Below are 21,021 nucleotides of genomic sequence, written 5' to 3'. Positions count from 1 at the left end.
GGAAATAAGTCCTACAACTTCCAGTATTCCCAGCTAGTACAGCTGCCTCCGGAATGCTGGGAGGTGTGGCACTTTAATTTCCCTGTTCAAACACGTAGAGGGTTGCCCCCTCAACTAATTTTTAATATAGAATTTCGGAAGTATTTGACGGTCCATACTCTAGATGCTTCGTTTTAGTCAGCTTTGCAAGCACATATCCTGCGTAAAGGGAATGCGCCCTTTTCCCTTTCGTAACATCTGCAATTTCCAAGCCGACCCGCCACGTCGCGTGGTCCGTCTCACCCCATCGCGGTTTCGGGATTTACTCCTTGCGTCTCAGCTAAAGGTCATCGGAGGCCTCTTTCCACCTATGCGCTTTTCCTGAGCAACGCTTCCTGTGCAAAAGGCGGCCGAGGCCACCCTCGCAGCCCCTTTCCCCTGCCCCGCCCTTCCCTTCCCTCGATTACACCCGAGAAGAGCGCAGGCATTCCTCCGGTTACACTTTCCAGCGGCGGGCGAGCCGCGGGCCGTGCACGCCCCCTTCCTAGGCTCCGCCGTGGAGGCACGTCACTGGAGGCCGTTCCCGGCGCCTGGGTCCGTTCCAAGGGCGCTCTGCTGGCAGCCGGACGGGCTGGAGGTGGGGCGGGGATGGCCAAGCCGGGCCTAGGCCCGCCTTCCTCCGGGCCGCTCGCTGGCACGGAGCGCGCAGCGAAGGACTTCGCCGCTTCTCCGACGGGCTCCGGGTGAGCCGCGTGCTGCTGGCGTTGGCGGGAGAGGCCGGGAGTCTGCGGCGCAGCGTCCTGCGAGCAAGGCCGGGCGACCGCAAGGGGCTTTCAGCCTCTCCGGAGCGGGTTCTGAGCCAAGGTGAACCAGTCGGAGAAGGGCAGTGTTTCCCGAGCGGCACGGCGTGGAGGCGGGGGCCAGCCTCTAGCGAGTCCGTGACCCTCTGTGGGTTTGTCTTGCCTCGGGAAGGGCAGCAAGGCGCACAGGTGCGGCTCCGCCTGGCCGCGCACCTGGAGTGCTGAGGGGCTTCTTGGTTTGGGGGCACCGCGCGGCTTACTGAATGGGTGGGCGGACGTTCTGGGTCTTATCACCCTGGTCTGCCTTGCTTCCTTAAAGGACCCAGGAGATAAAAAGTTTACTAAGAGTAAGAAAAGTTCCTCTTTCTAGCAACAGTTGGAAGTGTATTGGTGCAACGATCCCACAGCAGTTCAGTTTCAGCTGTGTTTCATAGAATTAGATAGGCTAGCATGCTGCTGTTTTAGGACTGGGAATATTCCTCTCAGGGTTACTTCACTCATTTAGAAACCAATAACGTGTGTGTTGCTGGGACGTTTGGTGCGTATCATGGCTCATACTGCGCAAAAATATGAGGAGGAAATTGCGTTCCTTTTTCTACATCTGATATGGATGTGGAATAAACACAGTAATGGATCTTAGTTAGGGTGCAACCTTTTGCATGTTTAGATAGAAAAAGCCCTATAACTCAGGCATGGTGGGAGTTGCAGTACATTTTTTATGTCAAAACATGCATATGGCTTCACCTTTATCTTGGGAGCCCCACTAAATTCACTGGGACTGAGTTCTGAGTAGAACTATATAGGAATGCACTATTAAAGGATCACAGATTTCATCTTCAGACCTCAAGGTCCTGTCGGAAATGAGATGCGGTGTGTCATCCATAGATGCTGCTGCTTTCCAATTTCCTTGTAAGCCATGAATTGATTGAGATAATAACATATGTAAAAATCCATAAATAAAGAGAAAACGATGAAGAAGAAAAGAAAAGGTTTCAAGTAGAATTTCAAAACAAAAGCACAGCGGAAAATTATGGTAATAATTGGATTTAGACTACTGTAGTCATAGGTGGAGATGGAGGTCTAGGGAGACTGGAAGATATTGTTCATTTTCACCATGTATATGAGGAACTGATAATTTTGAATATAATATACAAATGTTTTACACAGGGATGGCAATTTAGAATCTCAATTTTACATCTTGATTTTTTTTCCTTTTACATCTCAGATTCTGGAGGAAACTTCAGATACGTAATGTTACATAAAACCTGCTTCTGTATTCTAAAAATAGAAAGTGTATGCATAATGTTGATAAAAAAGGACTATGGAAGCTAGGTCACTGCACTAGTTAATAAAGAATGACTAGCATAGTTGAATGACAGTAATATAACTTACAGCTACCTTGTGAAATCAGAGGCTTATCTTTGAACATTTACTCAAGATTACAATGTTAGTGCCTTCCTCTATTTTTAGTGAGAATGGCTCACTATGTCTTTCTGGAAGAACACAGTTTTGCTTCTCAATATTGAGCATGATTATTTGGAAGGGTAGTTTGTATTTATTATAGTGCAATTGATTTGCAGGAAAATGTGTTTTGGGAATTATTTTAGAGTTGATTCACAAAGTTTCCCTATACACAAGTAGCTGCTGCATATCTTTGGAACGCAGCTGGAATGGAGAAATACTTGTGCATGGGTATGGTTGCAGCAATTTCCATAAACACAGTACCTGGGGAAAAATACATACATACTGTGGTCTTAGTAACTGCAGCAAATGGTGTTCTGTGTATGGCCCCATTCGTGTTAACTTTTTCCACATGTAATTTTGAACACATTATGCCAAATCAAACTACAGATGTTAATATAGGGGAATGCTAACAGTTAGTCATCAAATCAGGATTATGGCGTTTGGAAGCATTATTTATGAAGGTGTTCAGAACCAACAAGGTGCTGTACATACTTAAAAATTAGAGAGAACCTGTTTACTGGCTTCAGGTGAAGGGTGGCATTTACTTGAAAAAGCCAAGGCAGAGGCGTGTAATGTCGTCTTTCGCAAATTGTAGACTAATACATTCAAAAAAACCTTTCACTGCCTGCGCTCTATGTGGTCAGTGTAATATTGAATGCCCTTCAGGAATATTCATTTTCAGTACCTAGTTAATGAAGAAACATATGAGTACTTCATTATTATAAAGATGTCAGCTACCATGGAGGGTCTTTAGGTGGCTGATTCTTAAAAAAATAATACATGATGCCGAATTAGGACCATAGTAAGAGGTGTGAACCATTTCACACACTCTTCCTTCTTTGCACAATGAGAGGGGCTTTCTCTTCCTGTGCTGTGATCCTGAGCTTTACCCCTTGGTACGCTGGCTTTTTAAAGAGATGAATATTAATAATGGCTTTCAATATGTGTGTTCATTCTTGTATTCCCCCCCCGACTTGTTTAGATTTGCATAAAACTTATATAAAATATTTTGGGGGCAGCATTTCTTGCTTGCTGCATGAACAGTTTAGGCCTAACTATGTCTGTGATTCTGTGAGGCATCTTGCATGTGCCACATCTCTTTGTTGGGAAATATCTGCAAAACCATGTTTAGGCTGAGTCTAGAGTAGACCTGTCAAATCTCAAAAACACGCTGCCTGGATGAGTGGTGTGGGTCAAATGCCACTCACCCTTCAAAGAGGCCTTGGTGCAAACATGAAAACCTTTTCTGTCTTGTGTGCATTTTTAGGTAACTTACACGGAGTAGTTAATATTTGAAAATAGCTGGTCAACAGCCTAAATAAGCTGCTAATTGTCTGACTTTCCAGACATAATTCTGATAGCTGTGTCTGTATGAACTTGCACCTCTGTCCTGGAAAACTGCAGGTCAGTGGATTCATTGGACTTCTTAGTGCTATTTTGACCCAGATGGAGCTCATTATGATCTGCATGAGTAAGTTTAAACTGTCTACTTGTTGCAGTGTAACTTCCTACTGAGACAGAGCAAATGACTGCAAATCTAACCTAAGGAAGAATAAAAGGAGTCAAGTTCCTTAATTTTTAACAGCAACTCACATTAAAATAGGTGAGAAATGTAATGAAAGGAAAGAGGAAATGCTTGCCTATTCCAGTTACCCTCATGCTGGTAGTGTACTTGCTATATATAAACAGTTGTACACTTTAATTGATTTAATTGATAGGTTACTCAACAAGAAGTATGATTAATTGGGAAGCAAATTTTAATCAGTGAAATTATGACACACAGCCAGGCATGGTGCAGCCATATGCTGGCTTCTCCTTTTAACTGTTCCTTGTTTCGTGTTTAAATGAGTACGGCCATGTCCTTCAAGCAACAAGCACTACAGTTCCACTCCAAAGCAAAGGTGAAGGTCATGTCCAGCTCTTATGTAGCTACCCAGTCACAAGTAATCATTGTGGGTAACTGTTCCAGTAATGTTCAGCTGGATCAAGTATGTCTTTTTAAACAGAGAGGATCAACTTGAGCTTGCTTATTTAAAAAAAATCTCCGAAGTGGTAGCTGTTTCAGTCTGTGCCAGCTGAAATCAAAGACTCTTGCAGCACCTTAAAGATAACAATGAGGACTATATTATTCTACAATTATTATATTATTATAATATAAGACTATATGCTATATCTGTACTGCCCTATAATGGAATCTCATGCTTCTGTAACCTGGTACCCTCCAGATGTATAAGACTCCAAATCCCATCACCCCTGCAATAGACTGTGCAGTCTGTGGTGATGGGAACAGTAGTCCATCACATTTGGAGGGCTCCAGGCTGGGCCAAGCTGCCACAAACTGTTGTGGACTATTGTAGACCATAAAAGCTTATTTTTATGTCATTTAGTTCATTTATGTTTCTGTAATAGGAGGAGGCCCACTGGGGCGTGATGGGCCAGGCACGACTTATGTTATGAATAACATAACATAATAGGAGAAGAATTTTTCATTCCAGATTCCCAAATTGATGTAAAGAAAAATATTAAATATGGCCATTCCTATTGAAAAGAAGAATGAATAGCAACTTTCAAAAAGCGATCTTATAGTTCAAAAGATTGTACCTTTTCATGGGAGAGTACTGACAGCACTGAGGTTTTGATCATATGCAGAGTAGTCTGAGTGATTGATATTAACCACTTAGAAGGAAAACAGTTATTTAGCTGCAGCTGGTTTAATGAGTTTGCAGCTCCACACATAATCAAGTCATGAGGGGCCACAACTGATGCTCTGCCTGATCATACCAGCATGTTTACTCTGTTTTGGCTCACAAAGACCCCTTGGTCTTGTGATTTAGCCACTGACATTTTGTCAGTATATTCTCAGCTGTTGTGAGACGGGGGCTAGTTAGGTAAATTCTAACGCTGGAAAATGTAATTAAATGAAACTTGTCTTTGGAAATAAAAGACTGAAAACAAAAATGGTCTGTTTCTGCAGGAAAAATCTAAAACCAGAGCAGGCACTGTGCTTATACTGGTCTTCAGGCTGGGATAAGCAATAATTTCTTATCTAATAGAAATACATTTTCCACACTACATAATGAAAGCTTTTATGCCGGTACGTACAAAGGTGTAATGTAAGCAAGCCAAATTCTGGGCTGGGCAAACTTGCTCGCAGACTAGTTTTTCCCCTGGTGGAAGAAATCTGTAACTTTAGTCCAGACACTGCAACTTTCATCTGATGAATAGACATCTGTTTTACTGAATGTACTTTCCAAGTCACCAAGTTATAATAAACTGAACTAACAGCAAGTTTGTTGGTAAGGAATCTCTGGTTATAATGAATTCTACTTTCTGTGCTAAATGAAACTCTGCTTTGGCTTTAGATTGAAAAGAGAAGCAGGCCAGTAAATAACCCTTCAAAATCTGTGTTGGTGAGAATCTTAAATGTAACATGCAGGAATGAGGAATAAATATAGCTTAGAGATATGGAGGCAGATCCACAGGGAATGTGATTTATTTTGTTTATTTATCAAGGCTTCAATAAGTGGCTTACAGTGTGGTGAGACAGTTTGACTAGGTCCAGGGAGACTAAGTTCAAATCCCCACTCAGCCATGAATTTCTCTGGATAACCTTGAGCTAGTCATCATATCTCAGCCTAATCTATCTCATGGGATTGCTGTGAGGATAAATTGAGCGAAGGAAGTACTGTGAATACTGTCTTGAACTCCTTGGAGTGAAGATGGGACATAAATGTGAATAATAATGACATGACTGACAAGTTGCTCTGGTTTTTAAAGCAAACTTTAGAAGCAGTCTTTGACACAACACAAGGAGGTGCTGCTGGGAAAGAAGGGAGATCCATTGCAGCTTTAATGAATTAAATCTTTCCACTCCCTTCAGTATTACAATCCAAGGTTTCTGATTAAGGTGTTTTTTGGTACCACAAATACTAGTAACATACCTATGTGATGCCTCCTGATTCTGGTCTTAGTACTTGCTCAATAGAGCAGTGAGAACTTTCAAAAGTGTAGCAACCATTTATCTAAAGCAACTTAAGATTTTGAAGCATTTGGCTAAAGAATTCTTTTTTTTTTTTTTGAACAAGTTTTATTCTAAGTAAACCTAACACACACACAAACTAAAAACAACACCAATTATTGGAAACATCGGACCTACTGAATCAGCCCCCCACATTTTTTCTTTTTATGTTAAATTATAAACATATTTAAATCTATGCAAAGCCCCATTTCTCTAGCCAATGATAAAAAAGTCCCAAGTCTGATAGAAGTCTGTATCTTCTTTCTCCTTCAATGACAAAGTCAGTCTGTCCATTTCTGCACAGTCCAAGATCTTTTTTAGAATCAGTTTGTCGGTAGGTGGCTCTTCATTCTTCCAGTGCTGGGCAAATGCAATCCTCGCTGCAGTAGTTACATGTAGAGTCAAATACATTGCTTGTTTGCTAACATCATCAGGTATAATACCTAATAAGAAAACTTCAGGTTTAAATACCAAAGATTTTTGTAACATTCCCTCAAGCCATTTATGTATTTTAATCCAATATTTTTTCGCCTTATCAGAGGTCCATCACATATGATAAAAAGTATCCAGTTTGTTTTTACATTTCCAACATCCATTTGACATATTTGGAAACATCTTAGCTAATCTATTTGGCGACAGATACCATCTATAAAACATTTTATACAGGTTTTCTTTATATGAAGTAGCTAATGTTACTTTAATATTTCTTTCCCATAGCTTTTGCTATTTTTCTAATTCAATATTATGTCCAAAGTTTTGTGCCCACGTTATCATAGTTTCCTTAACCTGTTCATCTTTCATTCTGTTATCTAGTAAGAAGTTATATAATCTTTTAATCATTTTCTCATCTGATTTAAGAATCAGCTGATCAAATGCTGTTAAGTCCTTATAGAAGCCCCAAATTCTACAGTCTTTAGCATATCTTGATTCTATCTGCACCATAAGCCACCAAGAAATATTAGTTTCTTGTTCTTGTATTTCTTGATTCAGTTTCAGTCCTCCATCATCATCCAAAATATCATCATATCTTACAGTCGTTTCAAAATTCAATGCAGTTGGATATACAAGAGCTTCCATAGGTGAAAGCCATCTTGGTAATTTATTATACAGTTTTGTCTTTAACTTTTCCCACACCGACAATGATTTCCTAATGTAATGATTTAAAAAACAACCATGTGCCTTACACTTCTCATACCACATATAAGCGTGCCAACCCATTTGCAAATCATGCCCTTCAAGATATAAGATTCTCTTATTTCTTAAAGTTATCCATTCTTTTAGCCACATTAAAACAGAAGCTTGATAATACAACATCCAGTCAGGAAGACCAAAACCCCCATTCTCTTTAGCCTCCTGAAGATTTTTAATTTAATCCTTGGTTTCTTCTTTCTCCATATAAATCTTGAAATTTGAGAATTTAAATCATCAAAAAAATTTTTATCAATTTTTATGGGAATCATTTGAAATAAAAACAAAAGCTTTGGTAATATATTCATTTTAACTAGCACTATTCTTCCCAGCAAAGATAATTGCAAATTAGCCCATTTTTTCCAAATCACTCTTAATTTCCTTAGATAGTTTATCATAATTGTCTTCTTTCAATGTGGTATACTTAGCTGTAAGAAAAATTCCCAAATATTTAACCTTTTTAACAATTTGAAGATCTACTTGTTCCACCAGAGTTTTTCTCTGCTCCTGTGTGAGATTTTGTACTAACAATTTTGTCTTTTCTCTGTTTATTTTCATCCCAGTAACCTCGCCATATTCTTCAATCCTTTGTAGGAGTTTAGGCATTATTATTAAGGGTTCCTCAGTTATAAAAACTAGGTCATCTTCAGATGCTTGCAATTTATAGCTTTCATCTCTGATTCTAGTGCCTTTAATGTCCATATCATCCCTGATATTTCTATTTAAGACTTCTAGGATCAATATAAACAACAGTGGTGATAACGGGCATCCTTGTCTTGTACCCTTTTGTATATCTATAGTATTTGTAAATTCTCCATTGATTATAATCCTAGCAGACTGTTTTTGATAAATGCTAATATCGCATTAATAAATTTTTCACCAAACTCCATTTGAACTAGTTGTTGCTTCATAAATTGCCAATTAATGTTGTCAGAGGCCTTCTGTGCATCCATAAATAGCAGTGCCATTGGTTTTTCTGAGTGTATCTCATAATACTCTAAGATGTCCAAGATAGTTCTTACATTATTCCTCATTCGTCTTTTAGGTAAAAACCATTTTGATCTGAATGTATAAAGTCTGTTAAATACTTCTTTAATCTTTCTGCCATTATGGAGGCAAAAATTTTGTAATCCACATTTAATAGTGATATTGGTTTATAGTTTTGAATCTGCATCAAGTCCGTGTCTTCTTTCAGTATTAATGGAATATTTGCCTCTGTCCAAGTATTTGGTATTTTAGCATCTAACAATGCTGCATTACATATATCCTTAAGAAGCGTACAGAAAATTCCTTCAAAGGATTTATAAAACTCTGCTGGTAGCCCTTGGCTAATGAATTCTAAGTACACTTGATAACAGCACTATAAGGTCAGTCAGTCAGCATTGCTAAGAGATACTTCATGCTTATTCTTTGAAGCTGCAGGATATTTACCAGGTCGCTGCCCACTCCTACTCCTGCAAGCAGCTTTCTGTTATCCCATGCATGGGCAGGGGGGGAGGTATTATTATTGGTGCATTGCATTTATGTCTCACCTCCCCCCCCCCACCCCGGTAAGGGACTGAAGGCAGCTTACAGAGCTCCATTTTATTCTCACAACACCCCCCCCCACCTTAGGCCAAGAGTGTGAGACTGACCCAAAGGCACCCCGGTGGGCTTCATGGTTGAGTGGGGACTGGAACTCGGATCTGCCAGATCCCCAGTCCAGCACACTTACCACTCCCAGCTAGTTTGATGTTCAGTTTGCTTAAAATCCTGCTTTACCTTGATTCCGTTGTACCTGCATTTCTTCCATCCTGGGCATAGGGATCTTGGTGTTTTGTTAGTGTTGCCATAGTGAGCTTTGAGAAACCTTCATTAGCTGCTCCTTAAATCACCTTCGATGTATGGGCATCTACTGCTCCCTCTCATAGGTACAGGAAACAGAACTATGTTTTTGTGACACAACCATCATAAGATAAGGATATTATTAGTCAGGTTGGTTCACATGATCTGAACCCCTCAATGTGACTTAAATAAGCCATCATGGTTTGCAAGTGTCCTTAAGTAGCAGTTTCATAATCCCAGCCCTGCTCATAGTTTACCATTTTGTCCAAACCCAGTGAGGTAGGTTGCTGCCATCCAGAAGCATGGAATGTTTTAGGGTTGTAGGTGGTTTGTTAACTATGCCAATAACTCACATTTGCCAGACAAGATGACAAGCTATGAGCAGGGACTGCAGTATGGAACACGCACCTGTGGGCACCTGCAAAGCTTATTCAAGGCACTGTGGGTGATTCTGATAATGTAGAATATAAATACTGTAAATACTGCAATAATGTCTGCAAATAATTCTGAAGTTTCACTTTTTCAGCTATTCCTGTTGTGTTCATGTGTTTTAAAATGCTTATACTTAGTTGTAATAATATTTATATATTGTGTCTCATTTTAAGCAAATCCTGAACTTTTTTCTTTACAAAAGCAAAAACAAGAAAAACTGGAAAGAACCACACAGACACACGTTGGCATAATGAGGCTGGTTCAAAGCTCATGGCTGGGGGAAAGCCAAAGCAAACTGTTTTGTTTCCAGTAAATGCCTTAAAATATGCCAGGCTTGAAGCCTGATGCACTACAAAGGGGAGATCATTCCACTGCTGAGTAGGCCTGTCTCCCTTGCAAGCAAAAATCCATAGGATATTTTATTATGGTTGCAAGTTAATGAATTCTGATGCTGAAAGAGGAAAAATGTTTGTGTTATTGAGTTCTTTCATAATATTGCTTACTCTTTACTGGTACAACAGTGAGAAAGGAGCTAAGGGCAGCTAGCTACTGTCCTTATATTCTTGCCTTATTAGAACAGAGTCCAGGCTGTTACCTGATAGTTATCCAGTTTGTGGCTGTCTGCTAGGAAAAGATGACCAGGTCGGTGGGGCAAGAACGTGGAAACCTTTTTCAGGCACCGCCAGTTCACACACGTCTTTACAACTGTGGGAAATAGTTCTCTTCGTTCTTTTCCCTGCTCATTGAATTTTCAGAAATTTGGCACAGAATTATAGAAGACCATCTTAACTAATCTAGTTGCCTCCTCCACTATTGATAGCTTCTACAGTTAAGCATTTTTCCATTGCTACTTTAATCCATTGATATGCCCAGACCTGGCCCCAGCATTACAGTCAGTGGCAAAGTCTGCCTTGATGGGAGAAATCATGTGAATGCCATATTTCAGTGTACATTTCGATGTGCAGCAGTTGATCCAAACTCTTTTTAATCTGTGGAAGTACTCATTTTGTATTAATAAACTTCAGAACTGTATTTGAATTAATGAAACAATTCTGACTTCTTCTCTGTTGTTGTTTTTCCACTGTGCTAGTGAGCCCTGAAGATGGCAGCAGAAGCCAACCATGTCCATACAGTATTTGAGTTGGCAGAGGCAAGTGATGGCAAACACAGTCCTCATCCTTGGATCTCCTTGGAACCTATAGAAAAAAGCACCAATTTCACAGGAAGTGTGGTGAAGAAAGTGAAAAAGAATTGCAGCTGCTCCCCAGCTAGAGTCAAAGACCTGATCTTCGGCTTTCTCCCAGTGCTGAAGTGGCTGCCCAAGTATCACCTGAAAGAGAACATCTTGGGAGACCTGATCTCTGGTCTGATTGTGGGAATCTTGTTGGTTCCTCAGTGCATTGCTTATTCCCTGTTGGCTGGCCAAGAACCTATCTATGGACTATATACATCATTTTTTGCAAGCATCATTTACTTCCTGTTTGGAACTTCCCGTCACATTTCTGTTGGCATTTTTGGTGTGCTGTGCCTGATGGTGGGAGAGGTGGTGAACCGTGAAGTGCAGCTAGCAGGGTATAATTCAGAATCAAGTACGTCTAGCAATTATCATTCAGACATACATGTTTACTTAAATAGCAACAGCACTCTGAATGTGAACCAAACATCACAAATGTTATGTGATAGGAGTTGCTATGCAATTACTGTCGGAACCACTGTGACTTTCATTGCTGGAGTTTATCAGGTAAGAGGTGAACGTTCGAAGGTTTATTCCCCACAATGAGAAATAACATAATGTAGTGCTTTAAAAATACCACTCATTTATCAGTAGTAAAAGTAATTTGCACTCCCAGAAAACATCATTAATTCCAAAACAAATAACAAAAGTAAAATTCTTTAAGTAGAAAATCGAACGCCACATGATTCTTATAAAGAACTTGAAACAAATGCACACCAATTAAATGAATTTCCCCCCAGCACCATAACTCATGATCATGCATGTGAGTTGTAACTTGATTTATTCAGATACAGTTATACTTAACATTGTGTGTATTATCCTGCAATACGCTTTTGCCTTGTTGTGCAAAATTGTCTTCTGATCTTGTACATTTCTTTTCAGATTGCCATGGGCTTCTTCCAGGTGGGCTTTGTGTCCGTGTATCTCTCCGATTCCCTGCTCAGTGGATTTGTTACAGGGGCTTCCTTCACCATCCTCACCTCGCAAGCCAAATATCTCTTGGGCTTAAACATTCCTCGGAGCAATGGTGTCGGCTCCCTTGTAACCACTTGGATAAACATATTCAGAAATATCCACAAGACCAATGTCTGTGACCTCATCACCAGCTGCTTGTGCTTACTTCTTCTTATTCCAACCAAAGAGCTGAATGACCGGTTCAAATCCAAACTTAAGGCTCCCTTGCCAACTGAGCTGTTTGTGGTGGTGGCAGCTACACTTGTGTCTCATTTCGGGAACCTGAATGAAAAGTATGGTTCCAGTATTTCTGGACACATCCCGACTGGCTTTCTTCCACCACAGCCTCCAGCTTGGAATCTGATTCCCAGTGTGGCTGTGGATGCGGTGGCCATAGCCATTATTGGCTTTGCTATCACGGTGTCTCTTTCTGAGATGTTTGCCAAGAAGCATGGCTACACAGTTAATCCTAACCAGGAAATGTATGCCATTGGTTTCTGTAACATCATTCCTTCTTTTTTCCACTGTTTCACAACCAGTGCAGCCCTTGCCAAGACACTTGTCAAAGAATCAACGGGCTGTAAGACTCAGGTCTCTGGAGTGGTGACTGCCTTGGTCATCTTGTTAGTTCTCCTGGTAATTGCTCCCCTGTTCTATTCCCTCCAGAAATGTGTATTGGGAGTCATAACCATTGTCAATCTCAGAGGAGCTTTGCGGAAATTTAGTGACTTACCCAAAATGTGGCGATTAAGCAAAGTGGACACAGTAATCTGGTTTGTCACCATGCTGTCTTCAGCACTGATAAGTACTGAACTTGGGCTTCTGATTGGGGTCTGCTTTTCCATGCTGTGTGTCATTTTGCGGACTCAGAGACCAGAGGGACGATTACTGGGTTGGGTACCAGATTCTGAAATCTATGAACCCCTTCCTGCTTATAAAGACCTTCAGATTAAGCCAGGCATCAAAGTTTTCCGCTATGAGGCACCCATCTACTATGCTAATAAAGAGAACTTCAAGTCCACGCTGTACAAGCAGACTGGAATCAATCCTCTGTGGGAACTGGCCGCAAAGAGAAAGGCAGAAAAGCAGAGGCTTAGCAAGAAAATGGCCAGTGCTGATGGAAACCTGGCAGAGACCTCCGTGCAGCTTGTGAGGCAGCCACTGGAGTTCCACACCATAGTGATCGACTGCTGTGTGGTACAGTTCGTGGACACAGCAGGGATCCACACACTCAAAGAGGTTCGGAAGGATTATGGCGAACTTGGCATCCAGGTGCTGCTGGCTCACTGCAGTCCCTCTGTGAGGGATTCTTTACAGCGAGGGGAATATACTAAAAAGGGGGAGGAAACAACCCTCTTCCACAGTGTCCACCAAGCTGTGGAATACGCACTGTGTGCTTATAGCCAAAATGGGTGCTGTGCATCTGAAGTCTAGTGCGGGTAAAACATTCTGAACATTAACCATTTTCAGATAATGGCATACTGGTGTGTGTAGTGCTGGGCATTTGCTCACACAGGTGTAAAGCGCTACTCCTATTATCCCTATGCTGATCATAAGCAGATACGTCCAATGCTTTTGGTTTTGCTCTGCTGGTTAGGGCATTAAGAAAGCAGTAATGACTAGTAAGAGGCATTATGATTTTCTCTGCAACTTGTTCATGATGAGTCTCTACTTTTTGACTGCTGGCCATGTTGGTCAGGACTAATGGGAGTTGGAGTCAGGTTAGGGAAGGCCGACATAGAAGAACAAGTAACTCTTAAAGCTAGATGTGCCTTTCCCATGTCTTCATATTCCATTTTTTCTCCTCAAACGGATGCTCACTTGGGCTTTTGAAGATAGCGCCATCAATCTAGATGGCGTTTTTCCTTGGCACAGTCAATATGGCTTAGATCCTAAGATCCAAAGAAGGTTTATGGAGAAAAATGCTATGTTCCTCACACCCAAAAGTTCTCTCTGGGGCCACGGGGTTCTCTGGAGCATGAAGGGCTGCTGAGGGCGGATGTCTTGCTGATCTGGGAGTCATTTTTCGCCACCCCAGTGCCCCACAGCTCCCTGCTCAGGAGGGCTCCCAGATGGGAGAGCCCTTTCAGGGAGGGGCTTGCAGGTGGCAGGGAGGCCAATAGGCAGGTGGATACTGCTTCTGTGAACTTCTTTTCTATTCACTCACTTTATGGTCCAAGCGCACCTTTTTTAAATGGTTGGTGGTTTCTCCCCCACGATTCAGGGCAGAGTAGTTTGCCTCAGGAATTTTCCTTCCCTTGAATTGTCCAATAAATTATTGACCATAGACATGTAGTTTTGTTCTAATCTGTTGGCAATATAAAGCAGATAACTTTTGGCCCTTCTAAAACCAATCATGCATGCTTTCACTAGGATTTCAAACAGTGGAAAAGGAAGGTGGATTAGCTGTTCTGTAACTGAGAGTTTGAGTTGTGTAATTTGAATAAATGAAGCAAACTTGAAGCTTAATCAATTTAGACATTTCTTTGGAAACCAAATACTGATCCTTATTTTAAGTGAACTCATGGATTAGAGGTTGCAAATAGCTCCTCTGCCAGTCAGGTCTCCTTCTCTTTGAGCCAGCAGGTATTGCCTAAGCAATTTACTATAGACTTTTATTACACTAGAGGATATCCAAAAGGATTTGTAGAAATAGGATACCTTAGTTCTCTAGTTCCCACAGGTTAGGCATGTAAAATGTAAGCTACTGAGAATGGCTTAGAAAAAACCCTAGTAAATCGTTGAAGCCAAAAATTCCCTTCCATCCTCTGTTGGTGGGACTGGGTCTACTGAAATACTGGATTAAAAATTGGTATATTCATTTGCAAGGAAGTTTCTTTTTATACAAAATGTTAATTTTCTACCTGAATTTTATTTTAAGATATCCAGGGACAGAGTATAAGGATACTACGAGGAAAGGAAGCTGTAGGAAACCCTTATGTATTAAAACCTAAGTATTAGCATAAGATGAAGAGCTGTAACAGCTTTATTATCTTATGTGTTCATTATGAATACACTATTCCTGCATAGCCTCTTTTGTAAGCACTGCAAACAGCCATTCATACCAGCAATGGTAAAATGTCTGTTGGGTTATGCTGCCTATAGCCAAACAGGATCATTTCTTGCATTACGGGATTCTGTATAAAATAGGATTACAAACCTTTAAAAACAGCTTGTGTGTGCACTTGTGTGTGCATAACGGAGCCAGATTCCACAGAACAAATGCATGCAAGATCAATACAAGAAGAATCAATAAACAATTTCAGTTGTAAACTGAGTTCATGAAAGGTATTTTTTCTGCTTTCTTAGTGTTCTGAATAACTTTAGAACGGGGTAAATGACCCGGTGCCCTCTAGATGCTTTGGCCTACTACTCCCATCAGCCCTCCCCAGCATGGCCAGTGGTCAGAGGTCATGGCTGGTGGCCCAGCACAATTGAAGACACCAGCATAAAAATATAAGACCTGCTAGATCAGGTGTATGGCCTTTCTAGAGCACCATCTTATTTCAAGCCTTGGCCAGAAAGATGCTGTTGGAAGACCATGAAGAGCCCTCGCTCACTGTTCTGAGGCCTCCCCAGCAACAGGCATTTAGTGGCATGCAGACTGCCATTGAGCCTGGAAGTTTCTTATGGCCCTCATGGCTAATAGCCATTGATACGCCTTGCCAGCAATCTAGGCCAGTGACCATCAGTACCTCTGGTGTGGCCAGAAATTCTTTAAGTCAGTTGTGTATTGTGTGAAAAAGTGCTCTTATCTGCTCTGAGTCTACTGTCAATTTCCATGGATTACCTCAAATTATATATGGATTAAAGCAGTGGGAGTGCAGGGAGAATCTAAGTTTGCATACAATCCTGCAGTTTCCAGATAAAGTCCCAGGAGTCCTGTTTACCAGGAAGGCCTGAGGCAGTAGCTCTGTTTCAAAGAATGCAAATTGAGCACAGTAAACAATATGCTGAACCTTTTATTTTGGAAGACAGTAAGCATGCTAGCTGTTTATAAAAACACAATTCAGAACTGAAAGTGGGTACTTCCACACCGAGGAAGTACTCCTAGCACTACCAGTCACAAAACTCTGCAACGATTCAGTTGCAGAACTGAAAATGGGTACTTCCTTCTTAGTGGATAATTTTGTAGGGAAAAATGGATGAAATGGTAGGGAAATGTAATGGAGCTACATGTAATGTAGCTTGGATTCTCTGTAAAATTCCATGAATGAAACAGGACAATATCAGAATAAATGCAGCACCTGGAAGCACCTTTACAATCCACTAAAAACATTGCATTCAAACTAGTGTAATTCTTCTGAAATGAAAAAGGCCACATTCAGTGTGTTGTGTTGACAGTTGCTTCCTCTGATCCTGTTTCCCTTTCCTCATATGATTGTATGACAACTGTTACACCAGCACTGTGTTATGGGGCATTTCCCTTCAACGCTCTGTAAGAGAAAGACGCTAGTTTGTGTGCTTTCCCATGGCCAGTGCACTTGTTAAATTCTTACGGAAGCTGTGCGTTTAATGTAGGCGTGTCCCCTTTCTCCACAGAAGGCTTGTGCATACAATGACTGCCCTGTAGATGGAAGCGCCACAGGCAAAGTTTTAATAGAGGTACCGTTTCCCAAGGGGCTTAGAGATGTTTGTTAGCTAGCCCTTTTTGGAAGCAAATGATCAGATCTCCCCACTGTTCTGGAAATTGCTTGCAGGAGGACTCCATCAACTCCCACAACATAGAATGGGAAGTGGCCAGAAGGTGATAGTGCTGTTGTCCACCAGAAGGGTGCTCTGCAGGCTGGCATACTACACTTAGAAGAGGACAAATCAGGTGGAAGAGTTGAGGGCAAGCGATTAGCCGAAAACCCCCACATTTGGTTGAATTATTTTTCATTGCAGTAACTCGCATGTTACAGTAAAGTGGGTCGTAGCTTTCAATTCTAAATCTCTGATGAGAAGAGTATCATATGTTTGAAGTAACAACTAGAAAAGTTTAACACCTTGGTGGGCTTTTCATGTCTTTTTCCAGTCTGCAGCATTGCTGGATTTTTTGCTGGTGCAGAGGTAACATTTTCAGTCTCAGGGCGGAGTGGAAATGATTCCAGGTTCAAAAATTGGCTCCCGCTTCTGGGCCAAGTTAAAGTGGCCTTGGTGACATAAACTGGAGCTGTCAGGAGTTGTGCTGATGCGATGGTCCGTTTGCATGAGGGCTGTGGCTAAGAGCATCAGTCTGCTCGGCAATAAGCAGCTTTTCATCACATAGAAGGACCTGTTAATTTTTTGATGGAAAAAAATTTCTACCATAGTTTTGGCCTTTCAACACCCAGAAGTAGTACCCTGGCCTTTCCTAGCCAGAGAAGTTTTAAATTTTGGGGACTCAGCTGTGTAAGAACATCAGGGCATTCTGAAAATATCCACAAGGCTTCAGTCTTAGACTTAGTATGTTTCTTAATTTATCCTTTAACCTTTTATTACTTCTGTTTATAGCAGTTTCTGTTAGTCCTAGCGCAGGGATCGGCAACCCGTGGCTCTGGAGCCACACGTGGCTCTTGAACCCCTCTGCTGCGGCTCCGTCGCGCAAAACACGTGCCAGCACAGCTGTTGTTCTACTGGAGCTCCACTCAGGAACAGAATGCAGCTCTAGCTAAGTAAATCAGCTAGTTAAGTAAATCACTACATTCCTCTGCTAAACAAGCTTCCTGCAGGCTCAAAACGAAATGCTGCTGAAAGGATTCTCTTTGTCCCAATGTAATCTCCTTCATCTGAATGTTAAAAGCTGCGCTTGGAACCTGTCACTATTCACAGCACTTGACTGTTTATCGGCCAACCATGGAGAAATCAAAGAAAAGTTTCTGAAGAAAACCAAATGTTTAATGGTACGTGGGTCGATTCATTTGCTTTTACTGCTGATGAACCTATGGGGTTTGCTGTTTAATGCATGCAGCCCTTTAGCACTGACTTTGACTCTTCAGGAAGCTGTTCTATTCAAAATGTAGGAAAGGAGTCCTACTAGTTTATAATGTAAGATTAAAAATAACAGTTTTTAGTGACTGAACGAGCTGCAGCTAAATCATAATGAAGATATACATAGCGTTAAGGTAAAAAACGATGTATGCAGCGTTATTTTCATTTTAGATGTCAAAAGGGGTTTGCGGCTCCTGGTGTTTTCTTTTGTGTGGTAAACGGGTCCAAATGGCTCTTTGAGTGTTAAAGGTTGCCGACCCCTGTCCTAGTGTATCTCTTGTCCTGTAAATGTTAATACTGAATAACTTAACAGGTTTTACTTTAGAAACAAAGCTTGCAGTTTTAGTTAGTTACATAGTGCTAACTTTAATCTGGAATTTACAGGATTGCAAACTGTAAACATTGGGTCTGAATTGTGCTTTTCAGTGTCCAGTCAGAGCACTTTCTTTGATCGCATCCTCACTGTTCCATTTCCATCGTGTGCCTTAAGCCATGTTGGTGTTTGATTAAAGAAAACACAGAAATGATGCCAAGGGGCAGTGTAGAGCCAAAAAAGCAGGGCATGTGACTTCCAGTGAATTGAGTTGTTATATCTGTATGTCTGCCTTTCTAATGTATTTTTAACATATTTTCATTGAGGGGCCATTCAAAGTACTTTTAAAAGGCGGTGGCCATTTTTCACGCACAAGGGCATGCAGTGCCTACTCTTCTAAATTTCTGTTGCCTCCTGTTGCATGTAATGCACGGCACATAGCCGTCTGCCCTTCTCCCATCTGCCACCGCAGAGCAATTGAAGGATGAGCTTGAACTGAGAGAAAGAGAAAAAGGACAGGGCATGGTTAGCCAGCACAGTGGTTTCCCCTGAGGGGGAGTTCCCTCGCCTAGGAGTTGCTGCAAGGCCAACTTACTTGCAAGCCCTCTTGTCCTGAGGGCCCCGATGGAACACACTAACATATAATCTCACCAGGGAGAGCAACATGAAGGAGCACGTAAGAGCAGACATTTAAGCTTTCAATTAGCATAGAAGTCAGCAACTGCAGAAGAAGGTGGGTGGGGTTTTAAAATAGAAATGTCAGTGATTATAAGCATTTCTGGTATTTTTGTTTGTGTTCGTATTGTTCCTAGTACTTTTTAAAGAGGGAAGTGATTAAAAATTAGTATTATTGAGAATCTGTGTATAAAAGGAAGAATCATATCAGCATGTCCATGATGCTGATAATGTGTTGCATCTTGATAGTGATCCACCTGCACCAAGCAGCTGAATCACATGCTCTTGTGCTCCTGTGATTTGCCCCAAGGTACATGTATTGGGGTTTCCTCCTGGAAGTGGGCAACTCCTTGGCATTCCTAATGTGCAAGAGCATACACTATTTTAAAAAAGAAAACAGGAAAGCTGTCTGCTATATTATTCCCTTGAATATAATTTGCATAGTAGTGTGTTAAAGAAATGTAGGCCCTGCCATAATTCAAATTCAGACATTTTGAGTTTTGTAGATGTAGGTAAATGTTTATGATTGGAAACTTACACAGTTTAAGGTAAAACTGTAGTTTAGAAGAGAAATGGAGTTGCTGCCTTCCTATATTCCCTTTTTCTTCCCAGTAAGATGCAGTATGAGACTATGTGTGACAGGACATCGTTCTCCTGTTTGTTTTCCTGTCCCTTCCTCTTACAGTGGTCTCGTGCATGCAGAGGAATGTGCAGTATGCTGAGGTCATACTCATGTAATGTTGGCTTGCAACTTTCTCATTTTGAACATGTGTCACATTGGATAATGTATTTGTATTTGCTTTGTAATACATTGCTGGTATGGTCCTGGAACATACTATTACTACAAAGTCTCAGGTATCTAAGGTAGTATAAAAAAGATCTGCCTTGAAATTAATATATAGCCAACAGGGATGTGAACATGCTGTTAAGGGAACATTTGACTTGTGCACCAAAATAACCCAAGCTTTGTACCATGAATTTCTGCAAACTAGAAATGCACATGTGTAACAAATGAGACTGAGCTGATCTGAGGAGTGGGTGAGGGGATAAACTGATCACTTATTAAGACTTTTTAGATATGTGATCCTTAGTGAATTATAGGGAGAAAATGAAATCCCAAGTTTCACCCCTGGGTCTTTTCTTTTTTCAGTCAAATTGCACATGGACACATCCCAAAACTCTTCCATATGTTAGATCCCTTTACGGGTACAATCTAGAAAGAAGTTACATTTTCCAGCATCTGGAAATGTCCCCCTTTCTTTACTCCTCAGTATAAAAGAGCCATTCAGAAAGTAGCTGTCCTTTGCGATCATAAATAGCAAGTAGCCTCTGCCTCTACCATCTTTCTGTCTTTGTTTCCTGCTTTCTTGCAGATAATCCCTGATGCCCTTGCATATTGTTGTGGTTTGGCAAACTTGAGCTGCAGAGCTCCAGGGATTATGTCAGGTCTGGGTGCCCATGACCACCATGTTAAATAAATGCATTATCAGATACTGCTATTCATACTCTGCTTGATGAGTGGATTTAGAGAACAAGCTGTGGAATGTTCAGGACCAAAGTGCTATAACTTGACCAAATACAGTTTTGTGAAATTGTTGCATTTTCTGCCTATTTTTTCATACTGGAAAGGTTGATCAAAACACAAAGATAGACAATGAATAAAAAATCATAGCGTATAAGTAAATGTCATTAGGTGTTTTTCTTTTTGACTATGAAGCTCTAGCTGTTAAGATTTCATGCTAGTGTCTTTATAAAATTTGAAACAAACTGGAGACTTTTGTATCAATGTTCATAAGGCTTCTTAAGGTATTTACTATTAAACTATTTGATAATGCCATTAATATATTTTGTGTTTCTTATTTGGCTCTTCTGTGTTCAGGTAACAGTGAATAAATAGAACCAAACAGCAGAGTTTATGGTGACATGACTCAGGTTGCTTTATGCTAAAGATTGTCTCCACGCACGTATGTTTACACGTACGTGTGTGTGTGTGCATGTGTGTGTGCGTACATGCAGGGGAGTAGATACATAGTGAAAAATAGTTGGGCAGAAGGGGGTAATCTTCACTATCTGTGCTTCCCCCTCTTAAATCTTTCTCTCCAGCTGTGTTTCTTTGGATGCGGCTGAGACTGGGGTCCCCAGCATGGATAAAACATGTGGGATCAAGAAGTTCTGGGTGAAAGTGTGG

The 21,021-nt window shown here is 41.0% G+C and overlaps 1 protein-coding gene across 1 annotated transcript; it reads left to right on the top strand.

The window, feature by feature from the left end:
• Window positions 1–710: 710 nt before the first annotated feature.
• LOC123035938 (sulfate transporter-like) lies at window positions 711–17,565 on the top strand. Its single transcript, XM_044454627.1, has 3 exons — window positions 711–843; window positions 10,796–11,446; window positions 11,822–17,565. The coding sequence occupies exons 2-3, from the start codon at window positions 10,808–10,810 to the stop codon at window positions 13,325–13,327; spliced, it is 2,145 nt and encodes a 714-aa protein (XP_044310562.1). The 5' UTR covers window positions 711–843; window positions 10,796–10,807; the 3' UTR covers window positions 13,328–17,565.
• The last annotated feature ends 3,456 nt before the right edge of the window (window positions 17,566–21,021 follow it).

This window comes from Varanus komodoensis, unplaced genomic scaffold, assembly GCF_004798865.1.
Source record: "Varanus komodoensis strain SLA01 unplaced genomic scaffold, ASM479886v1 scaffold7_3, whole genome shotgun sequence".
Classification (NCBI taxonomy): Eukaryota; Metazoa; Chordata; class Lepidosauria; order Squamata; family Varanidae; genus Varanus; species Varanus komodoensis.
This window is presented reverse-complemented; position numbering and strand designations above follow the sequence as displayed.